Source organism: Aquarana catesbeiana, linkage group LG09 (assembly GCF_042186555.1).
Source record: "Aquarana catesbeiana isolate 2022-GZ linkage group LG09, ASM4218655v1, whole genome shotgun sequence".
NCBI classification, from domain to species: domain Eukaryota; kingdom Metazoa; phylum Chordata; class Amphibia; order Anura; family Ranidae; genus Aquarana; species Aquarana catesbeiana.
The window spans coordinates 239,434,457-239,460,760 of NC_133332.1; the positions used below are offsets into that span (position 1 = coordinate 239,434,457).

A 26,304-nucleotide genomic window follows, 5' to 3' on the forward strand; every position below is an offset into this window, starting at 1 on the left:
TTAGCAGGGATTAGAGTTTATTCATAAGACATACAGGAAATATAAATAGGAGTCAGTGATAGTGGTGGATAGAGAGTGCAGTTCTGACCATAAGATAAACGACTGGTTACTTCTGTTCCCGTCTCCAGATAATGACCATCCCCTTTGCATCACTGGAGGCCAGCAGACTCTCATCACAGTTGAAACTGATCCCCAGGACGGCTGCACTGTGTCCTTGTAGTTTATTTACAATGGCCTTTGTGGCCCGTTCCACATCAAAGAAATAAACGCACATATCTTCACTGCCAGTCACTGTAGCAAAGAACAGAAAAAGCTTAGTAGGCTATTAGCCCTGACACCAGCGTGAACAGATTAGGTAAAAGGGAGTAAGGCTCCATTCAGAAACAGGTGTAGAAAATACTGCTCCTCATTTTCCAGAAGCGTTATTATACTTCAAATCAGTCCTACATCAATCTCTCTTCATATTCTCTATCACAGTCAGCCCCCTCTTACAAACTGAAATTTTGGTTTATGCATAAGCAAGTTATTGCAGTCCCCGTGCTAGGCCAACAGTTAGTGTAGGTATAGCAAGCTCACATAGTACTGGTTGTATCTGCACCTGTGCACTTATCAAAGTAGGAGGCTGGCATCCCTAGAACCTTGGGAGCATGTGCTGTAATGCAAGAAGCAATTGAAGTCTTATATCTGCAACTGCTATGAAAGTTTCTTATACTGAACCAAAGCAAAAAATGTCAGCCCCACAGATCTGTGCCAGAATGTTAAAACACTAAATACACCAGCATGGTGACTGGGATGCTTTGACTTGTGACTCAGCTACGCACTCATGAGAACACCTTTGTCAAGGGCACTCTGTTCTACACAAATGTACAATCTGTAGGTTTTTTTTTTCTGTTTGGTAAGAGGTGATATAATGCAACTAGAAGCAATGAAAGACTGATGCAGAGAAGTTGTATGCAAGAGGAACATCCTAGAGATTTGTTACAGAATGTACGTACCAACACAGGCTCCCTGCCTGAATGACATGAGAGGGCAGAAAATACTCCGGATGGCATTGTTGGTTTGTTGTATCTGGAAAGTACGTTTTAACTGTAGTGTTCCCTCATTATCCACAACCCTGGAAAAAAAAAAAAAAAAAAAGGAGATTAGAGAACTATATACCCTTAAAAAAAAACAAAAAAACACATTAACATTTTGCTATGTGTATTGGCAGATTGTTTTAAGAATATGAAAGAGATTGCACCCAGGCTGTACTTTATTTTGCCGCCGTTTTGCCCAGCTTTGGTCAAGCGTATAAGCTCTTCTGTAACAACTGCTAGAATGGCCAGGCATATCATAACTATTGTAAAATTTTGTATTGATGAACCCTCAGACTAGATGAAAAAAAAAAAAACAACTGGCCTAACGCGAATCCTGTTTTGGATATGGACAAGTAAAAGGTGCAATGCACCAGTACCTCGTGGAGTACCCTATAAAGTCCAAAATAATATGGAATGAGTAGTTGATCCAAATACTCAAGGCTGCCACAAAAGAAAACCAAAAGCCAAAATTCCAGAAAGCCGAGAGAGAAACAAGGAGTGGGGCACCTCTGCTGTTAAAATTAAAACACTTTAATAGTAAAATACCAACTCACATGGGAGAAGGTAAGGAACAGCACATCTGTAGGCTGAGAAGTACAGGAGCAAGATGGATGATCAAGTCACAGTTGTTCACTGGTGAAGGAAGGTGGGGGCAGTGAGCTGTCAACACTGCAGGTTCTCGAGTCCACGCTGAGAACTGCTATAGGTGGTTGAGTGGTGAAATGTCCAAAGCGAGGCTTGGATTGCATGGGACAGTGCTCACAATCAAAATCGCGTTGCACGATTGTGACGTCATCGCCCTGTGCCACGCCCATGCACTCCAAGCCTCACTTTAGACGTTTCACCGCTCGTCCGTCTTCCATCCACCCACGGTTCCCAGCGAGGACTCCATGACCTCCAGTGTTGACAGTCAAGGCTTTGACAGCTCACCGCCCCCACCTTCCTGGGATATCTGAGGTGCCTGCCATATCTCCCACTTCACCAGTGATAGACAAGTGGAACACAACTGTGACTTGGTCATCCATCTTGCTCCTGGACTTAGCCTACAGCTATGCTCTTTATCTTCTCCCATGTGAGTTGCTATTGTTTTAATTTCTACATTCAGAGGGGCCCCTCTCCTTGTTTCTAGAAATTAACATTACCACTGTTTTAAAGTAGATGTAAACCCCATTCATAAAAATCTGACCTGGGTACATAGTGTTTGACTCTCTCCAACAGTCCCATGGCTTTCTGCTGCTCCGTTTTGACAAGCTCTCCAACAAAGGAGATAAAAGAAGCTGAAAATTTGTGTAGGGGTGGGTGCATGCATAGAGATTTGCAGAGAGCTTGTCTAGTCACACTGCAGCTTTGCATGTTTCTTCATTCCTCTGCCTATGTGGAGGGGGGGGTGTGTGCCTTCCCTCCAATCAGCTGTCGCACAGTGTATGCTAAGACTCCATACCCAGTGGTGGAACAGCAAGAAAAATTTCTAAGAGGATGTTCCCTTTCTAAACAGTGTAGAAAGCTGAAGACAGCAGATATGGAAATAAAACGTATGTAGGGCGATTTGTTTCATCTACGTGTATCATCTGAGGGTTTACATCCGCTGTAAGTGTAAGCTCTGGCATTGTCATTATCCATATGTTCAGTGCTTGAAGGTCTGTCTGGTCTTGTATTTTTACAGGAATAAGATCCTTTTAAGAGGGCATCTGAGCCTATGTGCAGTAAAAACCATCTACAATGGACATACTCCTATTTGCTGCTCCTTGGTAGAACAGCCATCCAAGTGCAGATGTGCACAGAGGTCTTCAGACTACTGCTTAAGTTCATGAACTTTATTAGTAGTGATTGCAGATATGTTCTGGCTGCAGAGAATATCTCAATGCAGGGTGTGCTCAGATGGCCTCGTGCCAGGCCATCAACACAAGCCAAATAAATATTAGAATTTAAAGTAAAGTTGCATGGGTTTTATAAATGCATGTAGGAGGTGACTGCACATTTTATACCGTCTAAAACCTCTGAGCATTTGAATATCCTTTTTAAGAATCATGGCAAGTTTACTGTGTCCCATATAAAGTGATGGAAACTCTTTTTAGGAGACTCACCTGTACAGCAGCAGTTTGTTGATGCAAGCATTTACTAATAAAGAAGGATCCCGGGCCTCACGGCTAATCCATGAACGAGCAGATATGCTGGTTATGGCACTGCCTTCCGAAACCACCAGACGTTTGGCCTTAGTCAATTTGCCTGCAAGGAATGATTACTAAAATTTAAACAGGCTTTTGTTTTTTAAAGCCCAACTCCAACCACATCCTTTCTAGTTGGGATCTGCCACTTGTGACCTCCTCCTGAAAATGCTGTCTTCTTAATTTGTCTTCAGTACTAACACCGATCTGCAGGCTTTAACCTTAGTACTTTGAGTCGCTGACTGATAAGGAAATGTATTTTCGGAAGCAGTCAGCAATGGCAGCCTATTTCTCTCAGTACCAGTTTCTTATAAGCACATTCTGTCAGTAGAAAGTATTTATGGCCTTCTGAACTGTGGTTCCGCTCATTTGGACTAGCACCCCAACAGAAAAATACAATAATACATAAATGTGGTGCACTGCATGAAAGAAAAAAAAAAAGTTTTTATTTGTGTCCATTACCAAGTACAGTATAAAAAAAATGACTATATCTTGGGAATAAATGTACGGTGACACGTCCCATGTACATGTATTGTCTATTACCATGAATGGGCTGCCTTTATAACGTAGGTGCAACAACCAATCACAAAGGTATAAATGGGCTTATCTCTGGGCAATAAAAGTTAACTGGAAAATTATAGAGGGCCTAAAGTTTGGCCCCCAACATCTGCAGAGGGCCACACCACAACACATTTCTGCTCTTCAACACCCCAAAATTTTGGTCCAACACATTTTTTTTGCAGAGTATCACAATTCACACTGACTAGTTTGAAATACAATAACCCTTCGCATTGGTGTCATTGGCCACGATAACTCCCAGCATTGGTGCCAGTACTATTAATATTAACACACATTGGTGATCAGGGGCAGTGAAAGTTAACCTTCATCTCTCCCCTGCATTGGTAGTCGATGGCAGTGAAATTTACCCCACCCACCATTCTCAAATCTATAGTCATGGTAGGTGAAAGTCTGCTCAGCTGCTGCCCCCCCCCCCCCCCCCATTGGGGGTCATGGCAAGTTAACCCCACCCCCTGTATTGGTGATCTTGAAAGTAAAAGTTAACCCCCCTCCACTTCTGCACTGGTGAATATGGCAGTGGAAGTTAATCCCTATATTGGTGGTCATAGTAGTGAAAGTGTTAGAACCCTCATGCATTGGTGGTCATGGCAGTAAAAGTGCTAAATGCAATCCCATTGTTAATCACCCATCATGCGCTCCCATGCTGCTCTTGTGCTGTACCCAGGCAGAGATAACTGCGCATACTACAGTCTCTGTATGGTGACCAGAAGTCCCAGATATCTGGGAACAGTCGCTGGGTAAAAAGATGTATTCCTGAATTTCTGTGACTGACTAGGAGGTGCAGTTGGCGTGTGTCTGCGGTTCTTATTACATGCTGATATCACCCGGTCTCTCCCTTCATGACTTGTGTATACTTTCCCGAGAGATAAGGATATGGCTTATTTGCTGCCTTGTTCGTGATGGTGACCTGCAGTGCACACCTGGGCCTGAAGACAGTAAATCAACACTACACTAGGGTCCAGGACAAGGGAGTGGGAAGATGCCCCTTGTAGTGGATCGTTTGGGGGGGTGGGGGCCCTAATTAAATCAGTAGCAGCGGCACTTTATACCATTACTATACCGAACTGGATTGTGATAGGAGAATCCTCTGTGGGCAGCCATCTCTAAATGCAGCCTGGGACTGGGATGTCACATGAGCAGGTTGATGATTGCCTGTGCAGAGAAAGGCATGGGAATGCTCCCCAGACTCCTTTGTATCCTACAAGTAAATGGTGCCTGCTGGAGATGAGGGAACTCTTCAGCAGTGGGTAAACTATGGGGACTCACCAAAAATGCCATGTCAAGGTCCGGTAAGTACAATTCAGGGAAGGAGGAATATGAAGGGGGAGGAGGAGGATTGTATTGGGAGGATTATTGTTAAGGAGGCACTCTGTGCTTTACTTCTGGTTTCTACACATTATGCACACTTGACCCAGAGCAAAGTAGGCTCAGGTGTTATTAAACCATACCCCTATAAACCCCTCACAACATTTGGTGTAGCATGCTTTGCTTGATTGTAGGGATGTTCCTGGTTTAATTTTGAAATCCGGTCACCTTACTCTTTACCATTCTTTTATATTACAGCCATTTTTCTATGGATGTTCCCTGTTGTAGCTCTTTGCTCACCTGTAGCCATGTCAAAAAGGAATGAGTATATACTCCCACGATCATCACCAGTCCATAGAATACGGCCTGCAGAATCAAAGGACAGGGACAGTACTCGGCCTGTCAGCTTACTGCTGCCCCCTTTCACTTTTTTACCTGTGGATATGTTCATAACATGGACGTTATGTTTCCCATTGCCTACCTGAAAGAGAGGAGAGCAATGAGGGAATACCATGAGGGTTACATTTTCAGGGTGTATGAAGACATTTGTGTGAATATATTGCCTTCTCAATCCACGTTTTTCTTTCAGAATTGATTAAATAAAATTAAACATGATACAGGTAATCTCTCCTGATCTAGTGTGAACAATACTAGGACAACAGCTGGCCAGAAATGGACTAGTCCGGTCATGTAAGACTCCTCCAGCAATTAACTTTTTTTTTTTTTTTTTTTGTATCTTCAAGATAATTAGTATTATAAAAAAAAAAAAAAATAGTTTCAGAATATTTGCTTTCTGAAAAAAAGGCATACTTAATTAAATCCCTTTTAAGGCTTCTAGAAACCAAATCAAATATGCCTCCTTTTGGGTTTGGGAAGTATTTTCAGAGGACTGTGAGGTTGAGTTACTAAGAGTGCAAAATCTGGTGCAGCTCTGCATAGAAACCAATCGGCTTTAGAGCTGGACGATTCTGGCTAAAATGAGAATCGCAATTTTTTTTGCTTAGAAGATAGATCACGATTCTCTCACAATTCTTATGGTGTAACATCATCTTTCACATTAAACAAAATAATTGGGCTAACTTTACTGTTTCATTTTTTTTTTTTTTTTTTTTATTATTCATTGAAGTGTAGTTTTCCCAATAAATTGCGTTTGAAAGACCACTGTGCAAATACAGTGTGACATAAAATATTGCAACAATCCCCATTTTAATCTCTAGGGTCTCTGCTAAAATATATATATATATATATATATATATATATATATATATATATATATATATATTTGGGGGTTTCAAGTAATTTTCTAGCAAAAAAAAAAATCAGATTTTAACTGTAAGAAACAAGTGTCAGAAAAAGGTTTAGACTTTAAGTGGTTAAACTTCCTGCATATTCACACAGAAGTTTCATTCCATTGATCTAAGAGGGAAGAGTTACAATGTTGTTAAAATCTTGGCAGAATGCCCGGTTTGGCAGAATGCCAGAGTAAGCAGAGAACTCTATACTTGTAACATGAAAGAATCGAGACACTCAGCAACATAGATCATCAGAGGGGGTGAATCGAGATCGTGATCTTTTAACGATTAATTGTGCAGCTCTAATCGGCTTCCAGGTTTTTGTTTTTTTTTTTTTTTGTCAAAGGTTAATTGAAAAAGCTGACGTTAGAAGCTGATTGGCTATCATGCACAGCTGCGCCAGATTTTGTACTCTCCAGTTTTAGTAAACAACCACACTATCCCTTTTTAAAGTGACCCTGAGATCTCTTGAAAAAAAAAAAAATAAAATAAATTGTCTCAAATCTTTTCTACAGCTCTGCTCTGTTAAAACTTTTGGTTTGATTGCAGCTTTCTAACATGGTCATCATCTGTCTGGATTTTGGAGTACCGGGTTTAGACCCCACTGGACATGCAGGATCTGCGAATGCTACTTGTTTAGCATTCGTAAATGCTCCATTTACACCAGGGCGTTCCCAAACCGCAAGCGATTCTGCCAATGATTCCAGATTTGCGGGGGGGGGGACGCGTTTGCGATGCCATTACTTCTACTAGCACCCCAATTGTGGTGCGATTCTGCTGCAGAAAATCGCGACACTTGTCACTCAAAAAGTAGCAGGAGTCTTTTGGGCGACAGCTTTTTGAAGCGCAGCATGATTTATCGGGGCAAAATTGCACTGGGATTGGGGTGCCATTAGAAGTAATGGCATCGCAAACACTTCTCGCATTTGCCGCAATTCTGGAATACCCAGGTGTGAATGGAGCCCGAAGTCTAGTTTTGTACTCTACAACAGGGATGCCCAACAACTGGCCCGTGGGCCACATGTGGCCCACCACCTCCTGCTCTGGGATGGCGGGTGAGCAAGCCCAGATCGCGGGTTCTCGACCCGCCATGCCTTGTCCCTTGCAGCCTGTTGAACAGAGAGGCAGGTTTTATCCCTCCGTTTACAATCATGCTTCAAGTACTGCTTTGCTACCAAAAACTTTGGCATTCTGGTAGTAGGAGGGGTTATCCTAGGCTGCCCTACAGTTTTGTTTTCTTTTCTGTTTGCAAGTGTTCAATCCTCTTGGAGGCATCATGTATAACCTAACTGTTTAAGGCTCCCCATGTCTGTCAACTCAACCCCCTCAATGGACTCCAACAAAAGAATTTTACATCCCATAAAAGAAAAAAACATCTGAGAATGCAGTCTATACATGCAACGGCAGGGGGATGACTATGTTGTACTCACCACAGTGAGATTATTGTTGATTGGCTGGAAAATGCAACACAGCATCTGTGCAGAGTCAGGGTCAGGGATCTGTCGTATGCAGCGGCCATCATGGGTGTTCCATATGCACATGCTGCCATCCAAGGAGGTGGACACAATAATATCATTGGATAAGGACCACGCAAAGTCACTGACCGCACCTGTGTGTCCTCGCAGAGTCTGCAGTACTGTTGGGGGTGTTGGCACCAGCTGGCACACAGATATCGTACCATCCAGAGAACAGCAGGCAAGGAGGTGCTTGTCATCGTTTGCAAACTGCACCTTAGGGACTAGAAACCCACATGGAAGTAATTAGAGAAGCTGAACTCCATCGATCTAAATTCACACATGAAAAACATACTGGAGGGGAATCAAAACTATAGCAGCCAGATTCTGGAGCAACCAACCAGCTTCTATCTTTCATATTCAATACCTAACTGATCAGGCTGAAGATAGACGCTATTTGGTTGCCATACACAGCTGCTCCAGTTTTGATTAATTCCCCCCCACTGTGTATGTGAATTATTTTACTTGACAAAATATTTGTCCTGTGCCCATATTTCTTGAGATCCTGAAACCCCTGCCAGACAGCTCAACCAGGAGGGTGACGGCACACTTTTACAGCTGGCAAATAGTGGTCTCACCTCCTTCTCACAACCTGCAGTGTAAAACTGGAGGAACAGCAGCATCCTGGCAAATTATTAAGTGGAGTTCCACCCACTTTTACAACTCTTCAGCATCCCTCACTAAACTGTGCACTGTAAACAAATTGCATATTTTTAAATTTTTTTTCTCAGCACTTACTGTATATCTGCTGTATTCATTTTTCACTTCCTCCTCCCTGGCCGTGGCCCATTGCATCATTTCCTGTTTGCAGTGCCTTCTGGGAAGGGGCAGCAACTTCCTCTGACACTGCCGTTGCTATGGAAACCTGACCTGAAACCTATTACACTGCTTGTGCTGCACTGAGCATGTGCGAGATCTGCAAGGATGAGATCCAGGAAGAAATACAGTCTGGATTCAGATGCCCAGACTTAAGATGGCCACGGCCTGCTGTAAGTTTATAAAATAACAAACTACTGCTATAAACTAACAAAACAGACCTTAGTTTACAGACTAACTTTACTAGAATACATTAAAGCGTTTGTAAAGGTGTTTTTTGTTTTTTTTTAAAATAACAAACATGTTATACTTACCTTCACTGTGCAGCTCGTTCTGCACAGAGTGGCCCCGAACCTCGTCTTCTGGGGTCCCTCGGCGGCCGTTTCAGCTCCTCCCCGCAAGCATTCACCACCTTAATGCGAGCTCCCTCGCACGGTGGTGAGTGCTTGCGGGCGCGCTCCCGTGATACAGCCGGCGGCTATAGCCGCTCGCTGTATCACTCGGCCCCGCCCCCCGGCGCGCCGCGTCATCGGATGTGATTGACAGCAGCGCGAGCCAATGGCTGCGCTGCTTTCAATCCATCCACTGCAGCCAATCAGCGGCCAGGGTGAGCGGAGGAACAGATGTCGGGAACGCGAAGCTGACTTTCGAGGCGTCAGGTAAGTAAAACGGGGGGGCTGGGGGCGGCGGTTCTGTCAGAAGTTTTTTCACCTTAATGCATAGAATGCATTAAGGTGAAAAAATGTTTACCTTTACAACCCCTTTAAGCTTGTGTATTATATGGGTATTTTTATTTAAAACGTATAATTTCGGCCGGAACACCACTTTAGCTGTGCTCTCCACTCCAGTAAGTGGACATAGCTGGCATCCCCTTCCCCAGAGAAACTAGCCTCATAATCATGTATCCTGGTTTGCTTCTGGGTCCCAGAATGCTCTATAGGAGAATCAAAGTAATGGGCAGGAACATGGTTAATTGTGATTTCAAGGCATTTGGGTCCCATAAGTTTGTGTACATAGTTGGTAAGGTTGAATAAAGACATGAGCCCATCCAGTTCAACCTATGTGGGTGGGTGGATGTATGTATGTCTCAACCATTTCCCATATCCCTGTATATTGTGTTAGTTGAGATGGCCATCTAAAAAGGTTTTTGAAGTTATTAACACTTACTGCTGACACCACCGATTGTGGAAGGGAGTGCCACATCCTTACCACTCTAATGCCGTGTACACATGGGTGGACTTTTCGACCAGACTGGTCAGACGGACCGAATCCGGCGGACAATCCAACCGTGTGTGGGCTCCATCTGACTTTTTCGGTCAAAAATCTGACGGACTTTAGATTTGAAACATGTTTCAAATTTGTCCGACGGACTTGAGTCTGGTTGAAAAATCCGCTCATCTGTATGCTAGTCCGACGGACGAAAAGCCACGCTAAAGGCAGCTATTGGCTACCGGCTATCAACTTCCTTATTTTAGTCCGGTCGTACGTCATCACGTACGAATCCGTCGGACTTTGGTGTGATCGTGTGTAGGCAAGTCCATTCGTTCAAAAGTCAGTCGGACCAGTCCGGTCGAAAAGTCCGCCCGTGTGTACGCGGCATAACTGTAAAGAACCCCTTACGCAGTCTAAAATGAAACAGCTTCTCATCCAACTTCATTAACTACTTGCCTACTGGGCACTTTCACCCCCTTCCTGCCCAGGCCAAATTTCAGCGATGTCATATTTTGAATGACAATTGCACGGTCATGCAACACTGTACCCATATGAAATTTTTTTTTTTTTTTTTTCACAAATAGAGCTTTCTTTTGGTGGTATTTAACTGCTTGCCGACCAGCCACCATATAACGTTATATGGCGGCAGGTTGGCTCTCCTGCGCGAATTGCCATAGCTGTACATCGGCTCACGCAGGCGGGAGTGTGCCCGTTGGTCAAACGGACTCGATGTCCGCCGGCGACCCGCGATCGCCTAGTACAGAGGCAGAACGGGGGACCTGCCTTTGTAAACAAGGCAAATCCCCATTCTGACAGGTGACATGACAGATCTACTGTTCCCAGTCATCGGGAACAGTGATCTCTGTCATGTCCCTGGCAGCCCGTCCCCCCCTACAGTTAGAACACACCCAGGGAACACAGTTAACCCGTTGATCGCCCCCTAGTGTTAACCCCTTCCCTGCCAGTGTCGTTTATACATTGATCCGTGCATTTTTATAGCACTGATCAATGTAATAATGTCACTAGTCCCCAAAAAGTTTTTCGTTGATTTGAGACTATACACCCCCTAAATGGGAATTACTTTTAAGCATTACTATCTAGTGAGAACCATGGTATCTAAGGAACAGCAATTTCATCAATACTAAACGTTCAATGCGATTCTATTTTTGAGCTTTTTCTGCTTCCCTGTTTTTAAAAAATCAACAAAATATACCAGATGAATCTCTCTTTTCTGTTACACCCCTGAAGAAGGACTGAAACAATATTTATCCCAAAACGCGTTGGGTGTGAAAAGAGTCCCTATAAAGAGCATTATCATTTGGTAACCAACCACAAATATGTCTAATATGTAATATATTTCGTTGAATGTAATGTCCAGAATGTTTTTAAACACATGATATCTTCAAATAAATAAAAAACCTTGTTTTTACTCTTTATACGTTGTTGTACTCATCTACTGTTTACAACCCTTTATAAGTGCCGGTAAAGTCCATTTAGGGAAACCCTTCTTTATATGTCAATGGAAACGTAGTGCTTGCATTTTTTATGCGTTTCTGCTGGTTTCTCCCACAAAAATAAAAAAACTCTTAAAAAATGTGCCAAAAACACATGTCAAAAAACTGCACTGGGAAAACATACACCACACAAACTCTGGTTGTGTTTTTGTTTACAGTTCTTACCACAAAAACCCACTCCAGATGCATTTCTGCATGCACGTTTTTGATGCGTTTTCAATGCATTCCTGTGCATCCCCCCCCCCCCCCTTTTCTTAAGGTTTCCTTGGGGTTTTTGTTCATGTGATGCATTCTGGTGCATTTAGACGTATTCCAGTACAGTTCTGTGCAGAAAAAATGCTCTATTTTCTACTTTTTTTTTTGGCACTGGTGTGAACCCATATAATCTACTGTCCATGCTCTTTTGATGCAGAAAAAAACCCCCACAAGACTGCATCAGGTGTGAACGGGCCCTAATGCCCTGTACACACGATAGGATTTTCCGACAACAAAATCCATGTTTTTTTTCCGACGGATGTTGGCTCAAACTTGTCTTGCATACACATGGTCACACAAAGTTGGTTGGAAATTCCGTACGTCAAGAACGCGGTGGCGTACAACACGTACGACGAGCTGAGAAAAATTAAGTTCAATAGCCAGTACGGCACTCCTGCTTGATTCTGAGCCTGTGTGGAATTTTGTACACACGATTGGAATTTACGACAATGGATTTTGTTGTCGGAAAATTTGAGAACCAGATCTCAAATTTTGTGTGACAGAAATTCCTATGGAAACTGTCCGATGGAGCCTACACACGGTCGGAATTTCCGACAACAAGCTCCCATTGAACATTTTCCATTGTAAAATCCGACCGTGTGTACGGGGCATTAGAGTCTACATTTACTTCATGCCCCAGGGACATTTATCAATCCTGTTGCAAAGCAATGCCAAATGGGAGCAGTGAGACAGATCTACCAGGTTACAGCTTGATTCATACAAGCCTCGTTAAGCTGCTCTAAATTAGCACTGCAACAGAAAAAAAAAATCTGACCGCTGTTTAAAATGAAAATCTCTGTCCCATAACTTTGCAAACTCTAATGCCCCGTACACACGGTCGGATTTTCCGACGGAAAATGTGTGATAGGACCTTGTTGTCGGAAATTCCGACCGTGTGTGGGCTCCATCACACATTTTCCATCGGATTTTCCGACACACAAAGTTTGAGAGCAGGATATAAAATTTTCCGACAACAAAATCCATTGTCGGAAATTCCGATCGTGTGTGCACAAATCCGACGCACAAAGTGCCACGCATGCTCAGAATAAATTAAGAGATGAAAGCTATTGGCCACTGTCCCGTTTATAGCCCCGACGTACGTGTTTTACGTCACCGTGTTCAGAACGATCGGATTTTCCGAAAACTTTGTGTGACCGTGTGTATGCAAGACAAGTTTGAGCCAACATCCGTCAGAAAAAATCCATGTATTTTGTTGTCGGAATGTCCGAACAAAGTCCGACCGTGTGTACGGGGCATTACAGTTGGCTTCCCAGTAAAGGTGCACAGAATGCAAATACACTGTAAACCTGTCACAGAGACTTTGCTGAACAAGAGGAAGCCTGATTTGTGACTAATTGTACTGCTAATTTGTTTTATACATGTCTCCCAGTGTAACTTCCTTCTTGTGTGTTATTTTCTCATTCTAAAGTCCAACTCCAGGCAGATCTATGTATTAAAATAAAAAAACTACACACAATATAATGCATTTGTGTATTCCTAGCTGTGCGGTCTTCCAAAAGCGGCTGGGCAGAATAAAAAACCTTCGACTGTTCCCAAACTTTTTTTTCTTCTATTTTGCTATTTGCCCAAAAGAGCTTTAACCGCTTCCTACTGCTCCTTTACCTGGATGTTAACACCAGGCAGCTTCCGGATCACTGCGATTGGCTGCCACAGCGGTCAGGTGATCAAGAGCTGTCAGTATCCTGTGAGCATGCTCTTAGTACAGAACCTTGGTTCCCCCGTGGACGCATATGTGTGGTGGCTGGGCATCAAGGCCCATTCACCTTGCCACTGCAATTCTATGTTACATGGTAAGCAAGAGGTTAACAACCAATTGTTTTTTCATTTCACAATAGGGTCGGTTTATAAATGTTTTCACACTTAAGCGCCTTTCACAAGGGTGCCTCCATGAAGCCGGACCTGATTGCTCAGTGGAGGATCTCTTCGCTGATCCCCGCTGAACAGGAGGATGACAGGTCCATTCCGCTTTGCAGAATTGACACGGACACAGCCCGCTCTCATCTATGGGGCAATCGGATGAAAACAGATCACCTGTCCGTTTCCATCCAGTCCACCAGATAGATGGGGAATAGGTCCCCCCCTCCATCTGTTAGAAGACAGGATCGGATCAGATCGGATTGGCAGCGGGTCATGTGTTTGCTGACATCCACATCACCATAGAAGAGACTGAATTGAATATCATGATACAAAAATTATCATGAGATAAAATAATGAACGAATGTAAAATAACTTATGCAGCCTTGTGCATTGACACTACTATGTTTAATCTGATTATTTGCATACACACGAACAGGAAGTATATCTAATACATAAAGCTACAGTGCCTTGAAAAAGTATTCATACCCCTTGAAAATTTTCCACATTTTGTCATGTTACAACCAAAAATGTAAACGTATTTTATGTGAAAGACCAATACAAAGTGGCACATAATTGTGAAGTGAAAAGAAAACGATAAATGGGTTTCAAATTTTTTTACAAATAAAATATGTGAAAAGTGTGGCGTGCATTTGTATTCAGCCCCCTTTACTCTGATACCCCTAACTAAAATCTAGTAGAACAAATTGCCTTTAGAAGTCCCCTAATTAGTAAATAGAGTCCACCTGTGTGTGATTTAATCTCAGTATAAATACAGCTGTTCTGTGAAGCCCTCAGAGGTTTGTTAGAGAACCTTAGTGAACAAACAGCATCATGAAGGCCAAAGAACACCCCAGATAGTTCAGGAATAAAAGTTGTGGAGAAGTTTAAAGCAGTGTTAGGTTATAAAAAAAAACCTATCCTGAGCTTTGAACAGCTCATGGAGCACTCATCTGAAAGTGGAGAAAGAGTATGGCACAACTGCAAACCTATCAAGACATGGCCGTCCACCTAAACTGACAGGCCGGGCAAGGAGAGCATTATTCAGAGAAGCAGCCAAGAGGCCCATGGTAACTATGGAGGAACAGCAGAGATCCACAGCTCAGGTGGGAGAATCTGTCCACATGATAACCATTAGTCGTGTACTTCACAAATCTCCACAAGAGTGGCAAGAAGAAAGCCATTGTTGAGAGAAAGCCATAAGAAGTCCTGTTTGCGAGAAGCCATGTGGGGGACACAGCAAACATGTGGAAGAAGGTGCTCTGGTCAGATGAGGCCAAAATTGAACTTTTTGGCCTAAAAGCAAAACGCTATGTGTGGCTAAAAACTAACACTGCACATCACCCTGATCACACCATCCATACTGTGAAACATGGTGGTGGCAGCATCATATTGTGGGGATGCTTTTCTTCAGCAGAGACAGGGAAGCTTCTTGATGGGAAGATGGGTGGAGTCAAATACAGGGCAATCTTAGAAAATAAACTGTTAGAGTCTGAAAAAGACCTGAGACTGGGGCCGAGGTTCACCTTCCAGCAGGACAACGACCCTAAACATACAGCCAGAGCTACAATGGAATGGTTTAGATCAAAGCATATTCATGGCCCAGTCAAAGTCCAGACCTAAATCCAATTGAGAAACTTGAAAATAGCTGTTCACAGACGCTCTCCATGCAATCTGACAGAGCTTGAGCTATTTTACAAAGAAGAATGGGCAAAAATGTCACTCTCTAGATGTGCAAAGCTGGTAGAGACATCCCCAAAAAGACTTGCAGCAATAATTGCAGAGAAAAGCGGTTCTACAAAGTATTGACTCAGGGGGGTTGAATACAAAATGCACTCCACACTTTCATATTTATTTGTAAAAAAAAAAAAAATTAAAAACATTTATCATTTTCCTTCCACTTCACAATTACGTGCCACTTTGTGTTGATCTATCACATAAAATCCCAATAAAATACATTTACGTTTTTGGTTGTAACGTGACAAAATGTGGAAAATTTCAAGGGGCATGAATACTTTTTCAAGATACTGTAGCTTTATGCATCAGATACACTTCCAGTTTGTGTGTGTAATGTTTATCAGCTGCAAATTAGAAATCCACACTACCACACTATCCAGATACACCTTCCACGTTTCTTACCAGCTTGGTCCACGTGTTGGTCAAATATATGATACATGCCAGCAAAGGCATAATTCTCACTCAGGGTAGTGTCACCCGCCATCGCTCTGCTTGCTTCAGCCAATGGTGTGGGCACCACGCTGCCAGGAGCCCTGAGGGTAGAAGGAAATTAAGAACCTTGTGAAGGCGTCAATCACCAGTTAACTTACATAATATACTAATTTACAAACTTACACAATATTACATTATGTTCATGTCAATTCTTTGTATTGCTTGTGAGATCTAGGAGTCTGTACTGAAGCAAATATCTGCACTGAAAATTTACAGAATTTGCCCAGCACCTAATCCGGCAAAGAAAATAACTTTAAATCTTTTTTCAATCTTTAGACTAAAAACAGATTTTTGTTGCACACAGGTACAAATATGTGAAACCACAGTGCCACAACTATCATCATTCGTTGGTTCCTCTTACCGTTCCTCTTGAGCCACACGGTTCATCTGTGCCTGCAGTTGGTAGGAGCCGCGACTGACAGACCGCCTGTGACCTCTTGCCCCCTGAGCCCGTGGCTCTTCATCCAGATCCTTAAAGAATACATGAAACAATAATGAGTACTAGGTCATCATCCTTCCATTTGCTCTTTATTCACTTAAAGCCCAACTCCAGGAGTTGGGGGGGGGGGCAGCAGATACCTGTCAAAAGCAGGTACCCGCCCCCACTTCCAGGTAAGATCGCCGCACAGCGATTGCGGCGATCTACAAAATTTCCGGCCCCTCCTCAGCTGCCTTCTGGGAGACACACAGGACCATTCAGAAAGTGCAGCGCAGTAGGAAACAGGCTGGGAAGCCGCAAGGTTTCACTACGTGTTTCCGTTAGTGAAGATGTCGGCTCCTGCACCTGAAGCCGAATGAGCAATCGCCTAGGAGTGCCGACATCGCAGGATACCTGGACAGGTAAGTGTCCTTATATTAAAAGTCAGCAGCTAAAGTGTTTGTTGCTGCTGATTTTTTTTATTTTTTTTTTTTAACAGGCTGGAACTCCGCTTTAATTTCCTAAAACAAAATAGATAAAATAAAAGGTGCCACACCCTGGCGATCTTTACTCTCTTTCCCGTTTTTCAGGTAGATCTCCACCTCTCAAAGGTTGCCTACCCCTGGTGTACAGACAGGCACTTTGCAAATCTATGAACTGGAGTAGAGCTGCACAATTAATCGTTAAAAAAAATCGTGATCTCGATTCACCTCCCCTGACGATCTCTCCTGCTGAGTTTGACAATTCTTTTATATAAACAAGTGGAGAGATTATCTGCTCACTCAGCTGTCAAAAGAAAACATCCAGGCATTCTGCCAAGTTTAGAACTTGAAACATTGTATCTAACTTCCTTCTTAGATCAAAGGGATAGAACTTCTGTGTAAACAAATAACCTGGGCAATCTGCCAAGCTTTAAACAACGTGTAAATGCAGGAAGTTTAACCACTTAAAGTCTAAATCTTTTTCTGACACTTCTTTCTTAAGTTAAAATCAATATTTTTTGCTAAAAAAAAAATTACTTGGAACCCCCAAACATTAGAGATAATATATATATATATATATATATATATATATATATATATATATATATATATATATATATATATATATATTTATTTATTATAATATTTTATAATATGGAATAAAATGGCAATTGCTGCAATATTTTATGTCGCACTGTATTTGCCCAGCAGTCTTTCAAATGCAATTTTTTGGGAAAAAATACACTTCAATAAATAAAAAAAAAGAAACAGTAAAGTTAGCGCAATTTTTTTTGTTTTAATGTGAAAGATGATGTTACGCCGCGAGAATTGTGAGAGAATCGTGATCTATCCTCTAAGCAAAAAAATCGTGATTCTCATTTTAGCCAGAATCGTGCAGCTCTAAACTGGAGGCAATTATTTTTTAATTTGGTGCAGTAATAGCACCACAAAAAAAGCATTTAGCAGAGGCAGAGGGCAATAGAAGGTACTTTGAGTTAAGATAACATACTTGAATAGAATTTTTATTGTAACCAGACTTTGGTGCCACTTTAAGTCTTTGTAGGTACTCTTTAAAAGGGGTTTAAAAGCATGGATGTACATCGAAGGAAACCAGTTTTCTGTTCATTTAAAGCAGACTGTATACTATCAATTTCTGATGGCGTGTTTTGGGTTAGGGACAGTTTCTATACTGCTTCTTGAAAAAGTCCCTAGAGTCAGGCTCACCTCCATGCGATCCAGAGTAGTTCGAGAGCTACGGATGCTGTTACTGTGTGCCCGGAAGCTGCTCTGCTCAGACAAAGGCCCGTAGCGTTGCGCCAAGAGCTGGCTGCGCAATTTCAAGTACTGACGTCGCAAGAGTGGATCATACCCCGCCTTTGCATTTTCGCGGAGGAGCTGGCTGCGTCTTCGGATGTACTGTGTGCGAAACTGGGGATGGGCAGGGGTGCGGTATGCGTTGTACCTGGCAAGAGTTAAAACGTGGGTTAGTTACTGCAATAGTGCAAATTCAACTGTACACACGTCACTAGAGAACAAGTTAGTTACAGTATAGTTGGGCTTATGGCGGAATTTGAGTATTTATTATTAAATGATGCTATCTGATCAGGCTTAATAGTATATGGAGCTTGGAGTCCCCTCATGTCTGAAGAAAAGTTTCTGGCCTCATTAAATATCTCCCAGCTGCTGAGTACGCATAGCAGTGTCAAATAATGGAGCAATGGGTTTGTTTACATTGTTCTTAACCCTTTCGCTGCCGGAGCCATTTTTGCACACGTTTAACCACTTACCCACTGGGCACTTAAACCCCCTTCCTAACCAGACCAATTTTCAGCTTTCAGTGCTCTCAAATTTTGAATGACAATTACTCAGTTATGCAACACTGTACCTATATGAAATACTTGTCCTTTTTCACACAAATAGAGCTTTCTTGTGGTGGTATTTAATCACCACTGGGTTTTTTTATTTTTTGCGCTATAAATGATAAAAAGGCCGAAAATTTGGTTAAAAAAAAAAAGGCATTTTTGCAATTTTTCTTCATAAATTTTGGCCAAAATTTAGACTGCTACATATCTTTGGTAAAAATAACCCAAATTAGTGTATATTATTTGGTCTTTGTGAAGGTTATAGAGTCTACAAAGTAGACAGTCCAAGGTATTTAGTAAGAGGCATGGTAATTTTAAAGTTGTAATTTCTTCCCACAATTCTTTGCAAAATTAAGATTTGTATTTATTTATTTACAAAATTGTCATATATACAGGTTATTTCTCACACACAGCATATGCATACTTGCAATTACATCCAAAAAATACATTCTGCTACTTCTCCTGAGTATGGCGATACCACATGTGAGACTTCTACGCTGCCTGTCCCAGAGGCATAACTAGAATCTTCAGGGCCCCAGTGCAAAAAAACATTAAGGCCCCTTTCACACTGGGGCGGTAGGGGGCGTCGGCGGTAAAACAGCGCTATATTTAGCGCTGTTTTACCGCGGTATTCAGCCGCTAGCGGTGCGGTTTTAACCCCTCGGGCTTTCACACTGAACAAACAGCGGAGGCTGTTTAGGGGCAGTTTGCAGGAGCTATTTTTAGCGCAATAACGCCTGCAAACCGCCCCAGTGTGAAGGGGTCTAAGGGCCCCCACCAGGGGCGTTGCTGGGTCTATAAAAGATCTCGGGCTAGAGCCCATAGCAGCGAAGTAAAGAAAGTCACACACACATACAAATTTATATATATAAAATATACATGTGTGTGTGTAATATATCTTGTTACATATCTGGGTTCAGATCCCCCACTTACATCAGTGTCCCCAGAGGGCCCCCCCTTACATCAGTGTCCCCAGAGGGCCCCCCCTTACATCAGTGACCCCAGAGGGCCCCCCCCTTACATCAGTGTCCCCAGAGGCCCCCCCCCTTACATCAGTGTCCCCAGACAGCCACCCCCCCCCCCTTTCTGAGGTTCGCAGTGTACCTGGCTGGTCTCCGCTGTCTGTGCACCTCCAACCTCCAGCACATCTGTGTACCCCCCACCTGGGGAGAGGTGACGATCGGCAGCTCTATAGTGTCCACGGGTGGCGGGATCTCCCTGGGGCTAGCAGTTCTCTTCCTGAGCGTATACAGTGGAGAGGGAAGGGGCCTCTGACCCCAGCATGATAGATTCCCAGGTCAAGGGCCCCTCCCCTCTCCACTGTTTAGACTCAGGAAGAGAACTACTAGCCCCAGGGAGATCCCGCCGCCCACGAGCAACATAGAGCTGCCGATCGTCGCCTCCCACTGCATTCGAAATGGACAGCCATTTAGAATGCCACATCCGTGATGTGGCACAGATGAGCACTGATGTGGCACAGATCTGGGATGGATATAGCATAGATGAATTCTGATATGGCATAGATGTGGCACAGATAAGCATCAAGCTGCGTTTTCACAACTGTAACGCTGGTCTTCAGAATGCGCTGGGTTTTTTTTTTTTTTGCAGCTTGAAAACGCCTATTCCACTTACAGTTTCTAAAAGCCTATGTTTCCATAAGGCCATAGAAGAACATGGAAAGGCATTTTCAAGCTTCAAAAAATGAATAAACGTCCGACGCTGGTAAAAGCAGCTGTAAAAATGCACTGTCCTGGATCAGTGCCTATTGAAGTCAAGGGATCAGCGTGACAGCTAGACAAGTAGCTTTTTCAAAAGGATATATCAACAGCTATAGACCCCATAATTTGGACTTAGTGGTAACATCCCCCTCTAGGTGATCAATGTACATTGCAGGGAGTCTAGCATTGTAGGAAATCTAGCAGATTCCTACCTTTTGTTGAAGAAATTGCTGTGTTTTTTTCCAATATGTCCTTTGCAGACTGATTCTAGAGTGGGAGGGTCTGGTTCATTATAATCAGCTGGTGCAATCTCAGTATTCTAATGAGAAAAGTTGCAAGGTCTGCAAGATTTTAACCCTTGGGGACTATCTCATCAAAACTGAAATTTCTATTGCAGGGGTGCCAACATTCTGAATTGTCTCAAACTTATGGGAAAATCAGTGAGGTAACCACACAAGCATGAGATGAAGTTTCTGGGGGTGTTCCGTGGCACCAACTGTGTACAGAAGGCCTCCAGGTTGCCACATTGCATTGAATTTTATGGCTGCAGATTGGAAAGGATGTTTTTTAAATAACATTAAATTACAACATAGCTTGTGTAGCAATTGTATATGCTAGATTAAGATTTCTTTCTTTGAAAGTGGAGTTACCCTTTAACTTTGGGGTTCTGTCATTTCAAAAACTCAGGCACACTGAGACAGCATGTGTTACTAGCATGAGGTGAGGTAGTTGACAGGGCAGAAATCAGACATGGGGGGGGGGGGGGGGCATCTCAACTCTTTTCTATGACAAAGCAGGTAAAGCAAAAGGGGCCAATATGAATCATAAGGACATCTGTTTAGTTAGAATAGTTTAATATTTTAAACTCTTGCATTGGCTCCATCATGTCTGGTTCTAATTATTTTAGAAAATAAATCTTACCATCTTCCTACTATAGCCCCCACAATGTACATTATAGAAACAAAAAGGTCATCATATAAAATGGTAGACTACCCAGCAAACACATTACAGGTAGATTATTTTAGAAAAGGAATTCTTAAAGTTTTAATACCTTGCATCAACTGCCAGGACCTGCTGCCAAACTGCAGCCATTCCACGAAAAATACAGGTTTCCTCAGCCCGACAGGACGGAGAGATCCTACAAATAAAAATGAGTGAAAAATTAAATGATTGGCCCTATTGTAATGGCATACAAACACTATCTTCACAAGTCAATTATAAACCTAATAAATAAGCCCTATAGAGATTTAGTAAAGTTTGATCCAGAAATGAGACCCCCCCCATAGTAGTACAGCACCTGTTCTAGGTTTCAGATACATTAAGAGACGGACTTCAAGGCCTCAGCAGCCAATAGGAGGATACCTGCACCCAGGGCCTTTGTTCAGCGGCAAAACAGGGGGGGTTCCAGCACTGAAATTATGTAATGGCAAGGGGTGTTTGGGTGTGCTGCAGGGTCTATTTCTGGCTGCTGGGGGACAATCGGTGGTGTAGGATCTATTGTTGCTGGGAGGGATCTGCTATTGTGGGAGGAGTCTATTGATGCTGGCTGCTGGAAAATATATTGTTGCTGGGGTAGATCTATTTTGCTGGGCGGAGCTATTGTTTTTGGCGACAGGTCTATTGTTGGTGGGGGGGGGGGTCTGTTATTGTTGGGGATCTATTGCTGCTGGCTGCAGGAAATTTATTTTACTGCTTTCCTTTTTATCATTAAGGCTACTTTCACACTGAGGCACTTTACAGGCGATACCTGCCTGCATAGCGCCTGTAAAGAGCCTCTCCTTTCTCTCCAGTGTGAAAGCCCCAGTGCTTTCACACTGGAGCGGTTCGCTTGCAGGACGGTAAAAAAAGCGCTGCAAGCAGCATCTTTGCAGCGCCACAGGAGCGGTGAAATCAATGGGCAGCGCCAGCAAAGTGCCGCTGTAGCGACGCTTTGCTGTCGGTTTTGACCCTTTTTTCAGCTGCTAGTGGGAGTTAAAAGCGCTCCGCTAGCAGCCGAATAGCGCCGCTAAAAATAGCAGCACTTTACCGCCGTCGCCCACCTGCCCCAGTGTGAAAGTAGCCTAACACATTGCATACAAATTACATAGCACCACAAAATGATACTTGGTTCTGTATTTTCCAAAAGGTGCGATACTGGGAGGTGGGTAGGGGGTGGAACCAAGGGATGGTGCACAGAGGTGGGTAGGCAGTGGAGAAAAGCGGTGACTCAGAAAGGAGGAGCACCTGTACCTATTCTCTGAGAAGAAAAGCCCTGCCTTCACCACAATGTACATAGTAGGGGGTGCCCAATTCAAAGCACAGCTTGCTGAGTGCTCCCCAGGTCAGGGGGCTCCCAGGATACAGATATACATGTTCATACAGAAGGACACAGGGGAACTATATGTTAATCTATGATAGGACCACAAAGCCGTGCATATTATAATATAGATAAATAACACTATGAGACCCCATCTAATTATTTTTCGACCACTCAACACATATAGGCGGTGGCAAAAGGTTGGGCTTTTACGCCCACGTGTCATACATATGCGTCCGTGGGCCATTGTTGTTTATGTGTTGAGAGCATTGCAGACAGCTCTCATCCCAGGCTACAGATTGGTAGCCGATGGGACTGGCATCCGATCATGTGACCACTGTGGCAGTGGTCACATGATCAACGTTCCTTCCTCCCCCCCCCCCCCCGGTCTTCAGATCTACTTGCGGGAATGCTGGCCCAGACAGGAAGGGGTTAAAGAAAAATTCCAGGGATTGTATATTTTTTTCTTCATAGCTACAGTTTGGGAGCACTGTATATGCCATACCTGGCTGATGCCCGTGGAAGCTGGAAATACTACCCTCTACCTAGACTGGCAATCCTGCTGTTCAAGAGTGGAGACTCTAATAGTGGCCACACTATTTAGTGCTTTGTTTTTTTTATATGATTGATATAACTATGTATATGACATACCTGGCTGACGCCCCTGGAAGCTGGAAATCATTGAAGCAGACAAACTATTTCAGTCATGTGTGTTCAGATCACTCTTTAGACACATTTGACAGGCAGTGAGTGAGGAGATATTGTACCACCTCATCAGCACCTGCTTAAAGGAGAAGTTCACCTTTCATAATATGTTAGACCCATATTCGGGGTGTAACATGTTATCAATGCACTGCCCCCCCGCACCTCCCTGAACCCTGCTGTGCAAGCTAGCGGGGGTTCTTCTCCACCCACTAGCTGTCAAAATGTTTTTTAAAATGTGGCCATGTGGGGCTCCACTCACCCGGCCGTATCACTCACTTACAGCGCTCTGTGAATGGAAAACTACAGGGTCTGGAAGCCTTTGTGGCTGTCGGCTTGTAGTTTTTAATGAACTACCACAGCGCTGTGGAAGTTCATTTATTCTTCCTGTCATCATGTATCGGCTTCATTGTACGAGAAAGCAGATACACTGACAGGTCTGCAGGAGACCTGCATGACACCAGCGATCTGCTGATCGCTGGTGCAACGCTTTACAGGCTCCTGCAACAACAAATAAAAAATGCACATTTTTTTTACCTGCAAAAAAAAAAAAAAAAATGTGTATTTATAATTTTTTCTGAAAAAGTGAACATAACCTTTAAACTCCTTGATTGCTGCTCAAGCACGCCACAAGCCTGTGCATTGCACACGGTTGAGGGGGCACTTGCAGAGCAGCCCCATTGACTCGAATGGGTCGTGTTTATCGAGCGCTACACCTGCTGAAAGCAACATGGGGTATAATTCCTGCTGTGATGCTTTGCATGTGTACACCACTGACTCTAGGTCAAGGGGGTAGTGGTTGGGGGGGTTTAGTGGACCAGACTGGATCAGATGCCTTGTCCGCTGACATCCGCCGCCCCGTAGAGAACGGGTGGCCCGATTGGGTACACCTGTCTGTTTTTCTGGCAGACCACCTCTATGGGGCAGGAGATGTCAGCGGACATGGCATCTGATCCAATCTGGTCCACGAAACCCCCCCAACCACTACCCCCTTGAGCTACAGTCAGTGGTGTACACATGCAAAGCATCACAGCAGGAATTATACCCCATGTTGCTTTCGGCAGGTGTAGCTCTCGATAAACATGACTAAAGATGGGCTCAGGCGTGTTCACAACTCCACACGCCCGCCAGGAAGCTGACACTGCACAGTGCTAATCACAGGCAGTGAGACATTTCCCTATCTGTGGCTGCACATACTGGGAAATGTCTCATTCAAATCAATGGGGCTGTTCTGCAAGCGCCCACCCACCGGCATCCGATCTGGTCTGCTAAAAACAGACGGGTGGGGTTACGTTCTTTATCCATACAGAGGATCGGATGACTATTGGATGGAAAATGACACACAGTCTGTTTCCATCCAACCGCCCCATAGAGAGCAGCGGGCTGTGTCCGTGTCCGCCCTGTATAGCGGACACGGACCGGTCATCAGCTTGCTCAGTGAAGAGAGCAAACAGATCTGTTTGGACAGATTTCACTCTGCATGAAAGGCACCTCAGAGCAAGTTAAAAAATAACAAAAATGACTGTCCAGACAACCAGGTGAAAGTAGAGGAAGGTACGGCGCAATCACAGAGATTGTACAATCACATTGTAACGTATATGACCAGCAATTGGCTGGCTATCATCTCATTTTGTGGCCAGTATAACAGATGGAAGTAAATGATGGACAGGTGTGAATGATGTATTTGGTATCATTAAGTGTTCTTGCATAGCAAGACCACTTACTGCTATCTCACATATATATTATTATTATAGCCATATTTACCACCCTAACTCCTCCCACAGTTTTTACACTACATAGACAAGTAATATACCGTAACGTGCGGATTGTTTCCGATTGGTATGCTATTACTTTTGTGGAACGTTTTGCCAAATGGTTCACGAAATATCATCGTTTTTGCGGCGAAATTGGTCCCATAGGAATGAATGGGGAAATGTTCAAAACTAGAGTGGGAGGTGACAAAAGCTGAAAAATCAGAACATGATTTCTAAACTGCCACCACTCCCTCATTTTCAAGCCCACCTACACAAATCTTATATCAAAACGTTCAGCTATCCCTGCTGCCACTAAACATGTCCACGGCTAAGCCATAGTCCTGATAGTTTTCATAATATGACCATTTGTTTGTAACTCACGCCGTCCATTGACATTCATTGAAACTTCTCTAGCCCCCTCCAAATTTGAAGGGCAATATCTAAACTGCGACCGTGCCTTCATTTTTAATATTTCAGAAACATACTATGCATCAAAATCTAGGTCTGGGTCTTGTGATTCTCACAATATAAAGATCTTCGCTGTAGGATTTATAGTTTTTAAAATACGACCGTTTGAAATACTGCACAGTTATTACATCTATCATGATCCTGTGTATTGTGTGTTGAGCAGTGGTTGTGAAGCATAAACAGGACATGAGCGTTGCTAGAAGACAGTGGTTGTAAACACTGATTATCATCAAACTGATAGCACACCTTCACCTCCATTCTAAGTCAAGATGCTGAGACCCCCCAAATGTATGTGGTCATACCTTCATCTGATAGGCTTGATAATGCTTGTAGACTACTGGTGGAGGCAAGAACACTTCACACAATTTCCCCAGAAATTGTAGCTTTTCTAGTTATTATTATGAGTCATATGACATTGTCCCTATATAGGAGCACAGTGATGTTCTATAACATAGGAGAGTCCCTGTAGTAGTAGTAGTACTGGAGGCAGGACATAGCTGGGAGACTGCAGCCCCCATCACACCCCCTTCATCCTCACAGACCCCCATCCCTACTACACTAGAGATTACAGGAAAACACACACAATATACACAGATAACCTGCTCCGCCGGAAGCTCCATCCGCCCAGACTCCTGCCGTGATGTCATTATTAGCGGTACCTCCCATTCTATTGGCCCCTTAGCTGTCAAAACCTACGCCAATCACATAGCTCACGCCTGGTTCTTGACCAATAGCTCCCCTCTGTGGGCGGTGCTTCTTGCCATCCGGCTTG

At 43.4% G+C, this 26,304-nt stretch overlaps 1 protein-coding gene across 2 annotated transcripts; it reads right to left on the bottom strand.

Annotated features, from left to right (window-relative positions):
* On the bottom strand, positions 1-26,256 carry WDR13 (WD repeat domain 13). 2 transcript variants are annotated; one of them, XM_073600008.1, is made up of 10 exons: positions 26,132-26,256; positions 21,364-21,450; positions 17,957-18,194; positions 16,194-16,303; positions 15,743-15,873; positions 7,848-8,155; positions 5,426-5,606; positions 3,161-3,302; positions 996-1,114; positions 1-291 (listed from the first exon to the last, which is right to left on the bottom strand). In XM_073600008.1, exons 2-10 carry the CDS (start codon positions 21,402-21,404, stop codon positions 107-109), a joined length of 1,455 nt encoding a protein of 484 aa, XP_073456109.1. In that variant the 5' UTR covers positions 21,405-21,450; positions 26,132-26,256; the 3' UTR covers positions 1-106. The 2 variants fall into 2 exon arrangements, with proteins under 2 accessions (XP_073456109.1, XP_073456108.1); XM_073600007.1 differs by having other exon boundaries at positions 26,116-26,248.
* Between the last annotated feature and the right edge of the window lie 48 nt (positions 26,257-26,304).

Coding starts and splice junctions, on each gene's coding strand:
- WDR13 (XM_073600007.1), bottom strand. CDS start 26,198: ATGGGAGGTACCGCTAATAATGACATCACGGCAGGAGTCTGGGCGGAT. Junction 18,195..21,363: donor GTCCTGGCAGTTGATGCAAG/GTATTAAAACTT, acceptor AACTCTTGCCAG/GTACAACGCATACCGCACCC. Junction 3,303..5,425: donor CCTTTTTGACATGGCTACAG/GTGAGCAAAGAG, acceptor CATTCCTTGCAG/GCAAATTGACTAAGGCCAAA.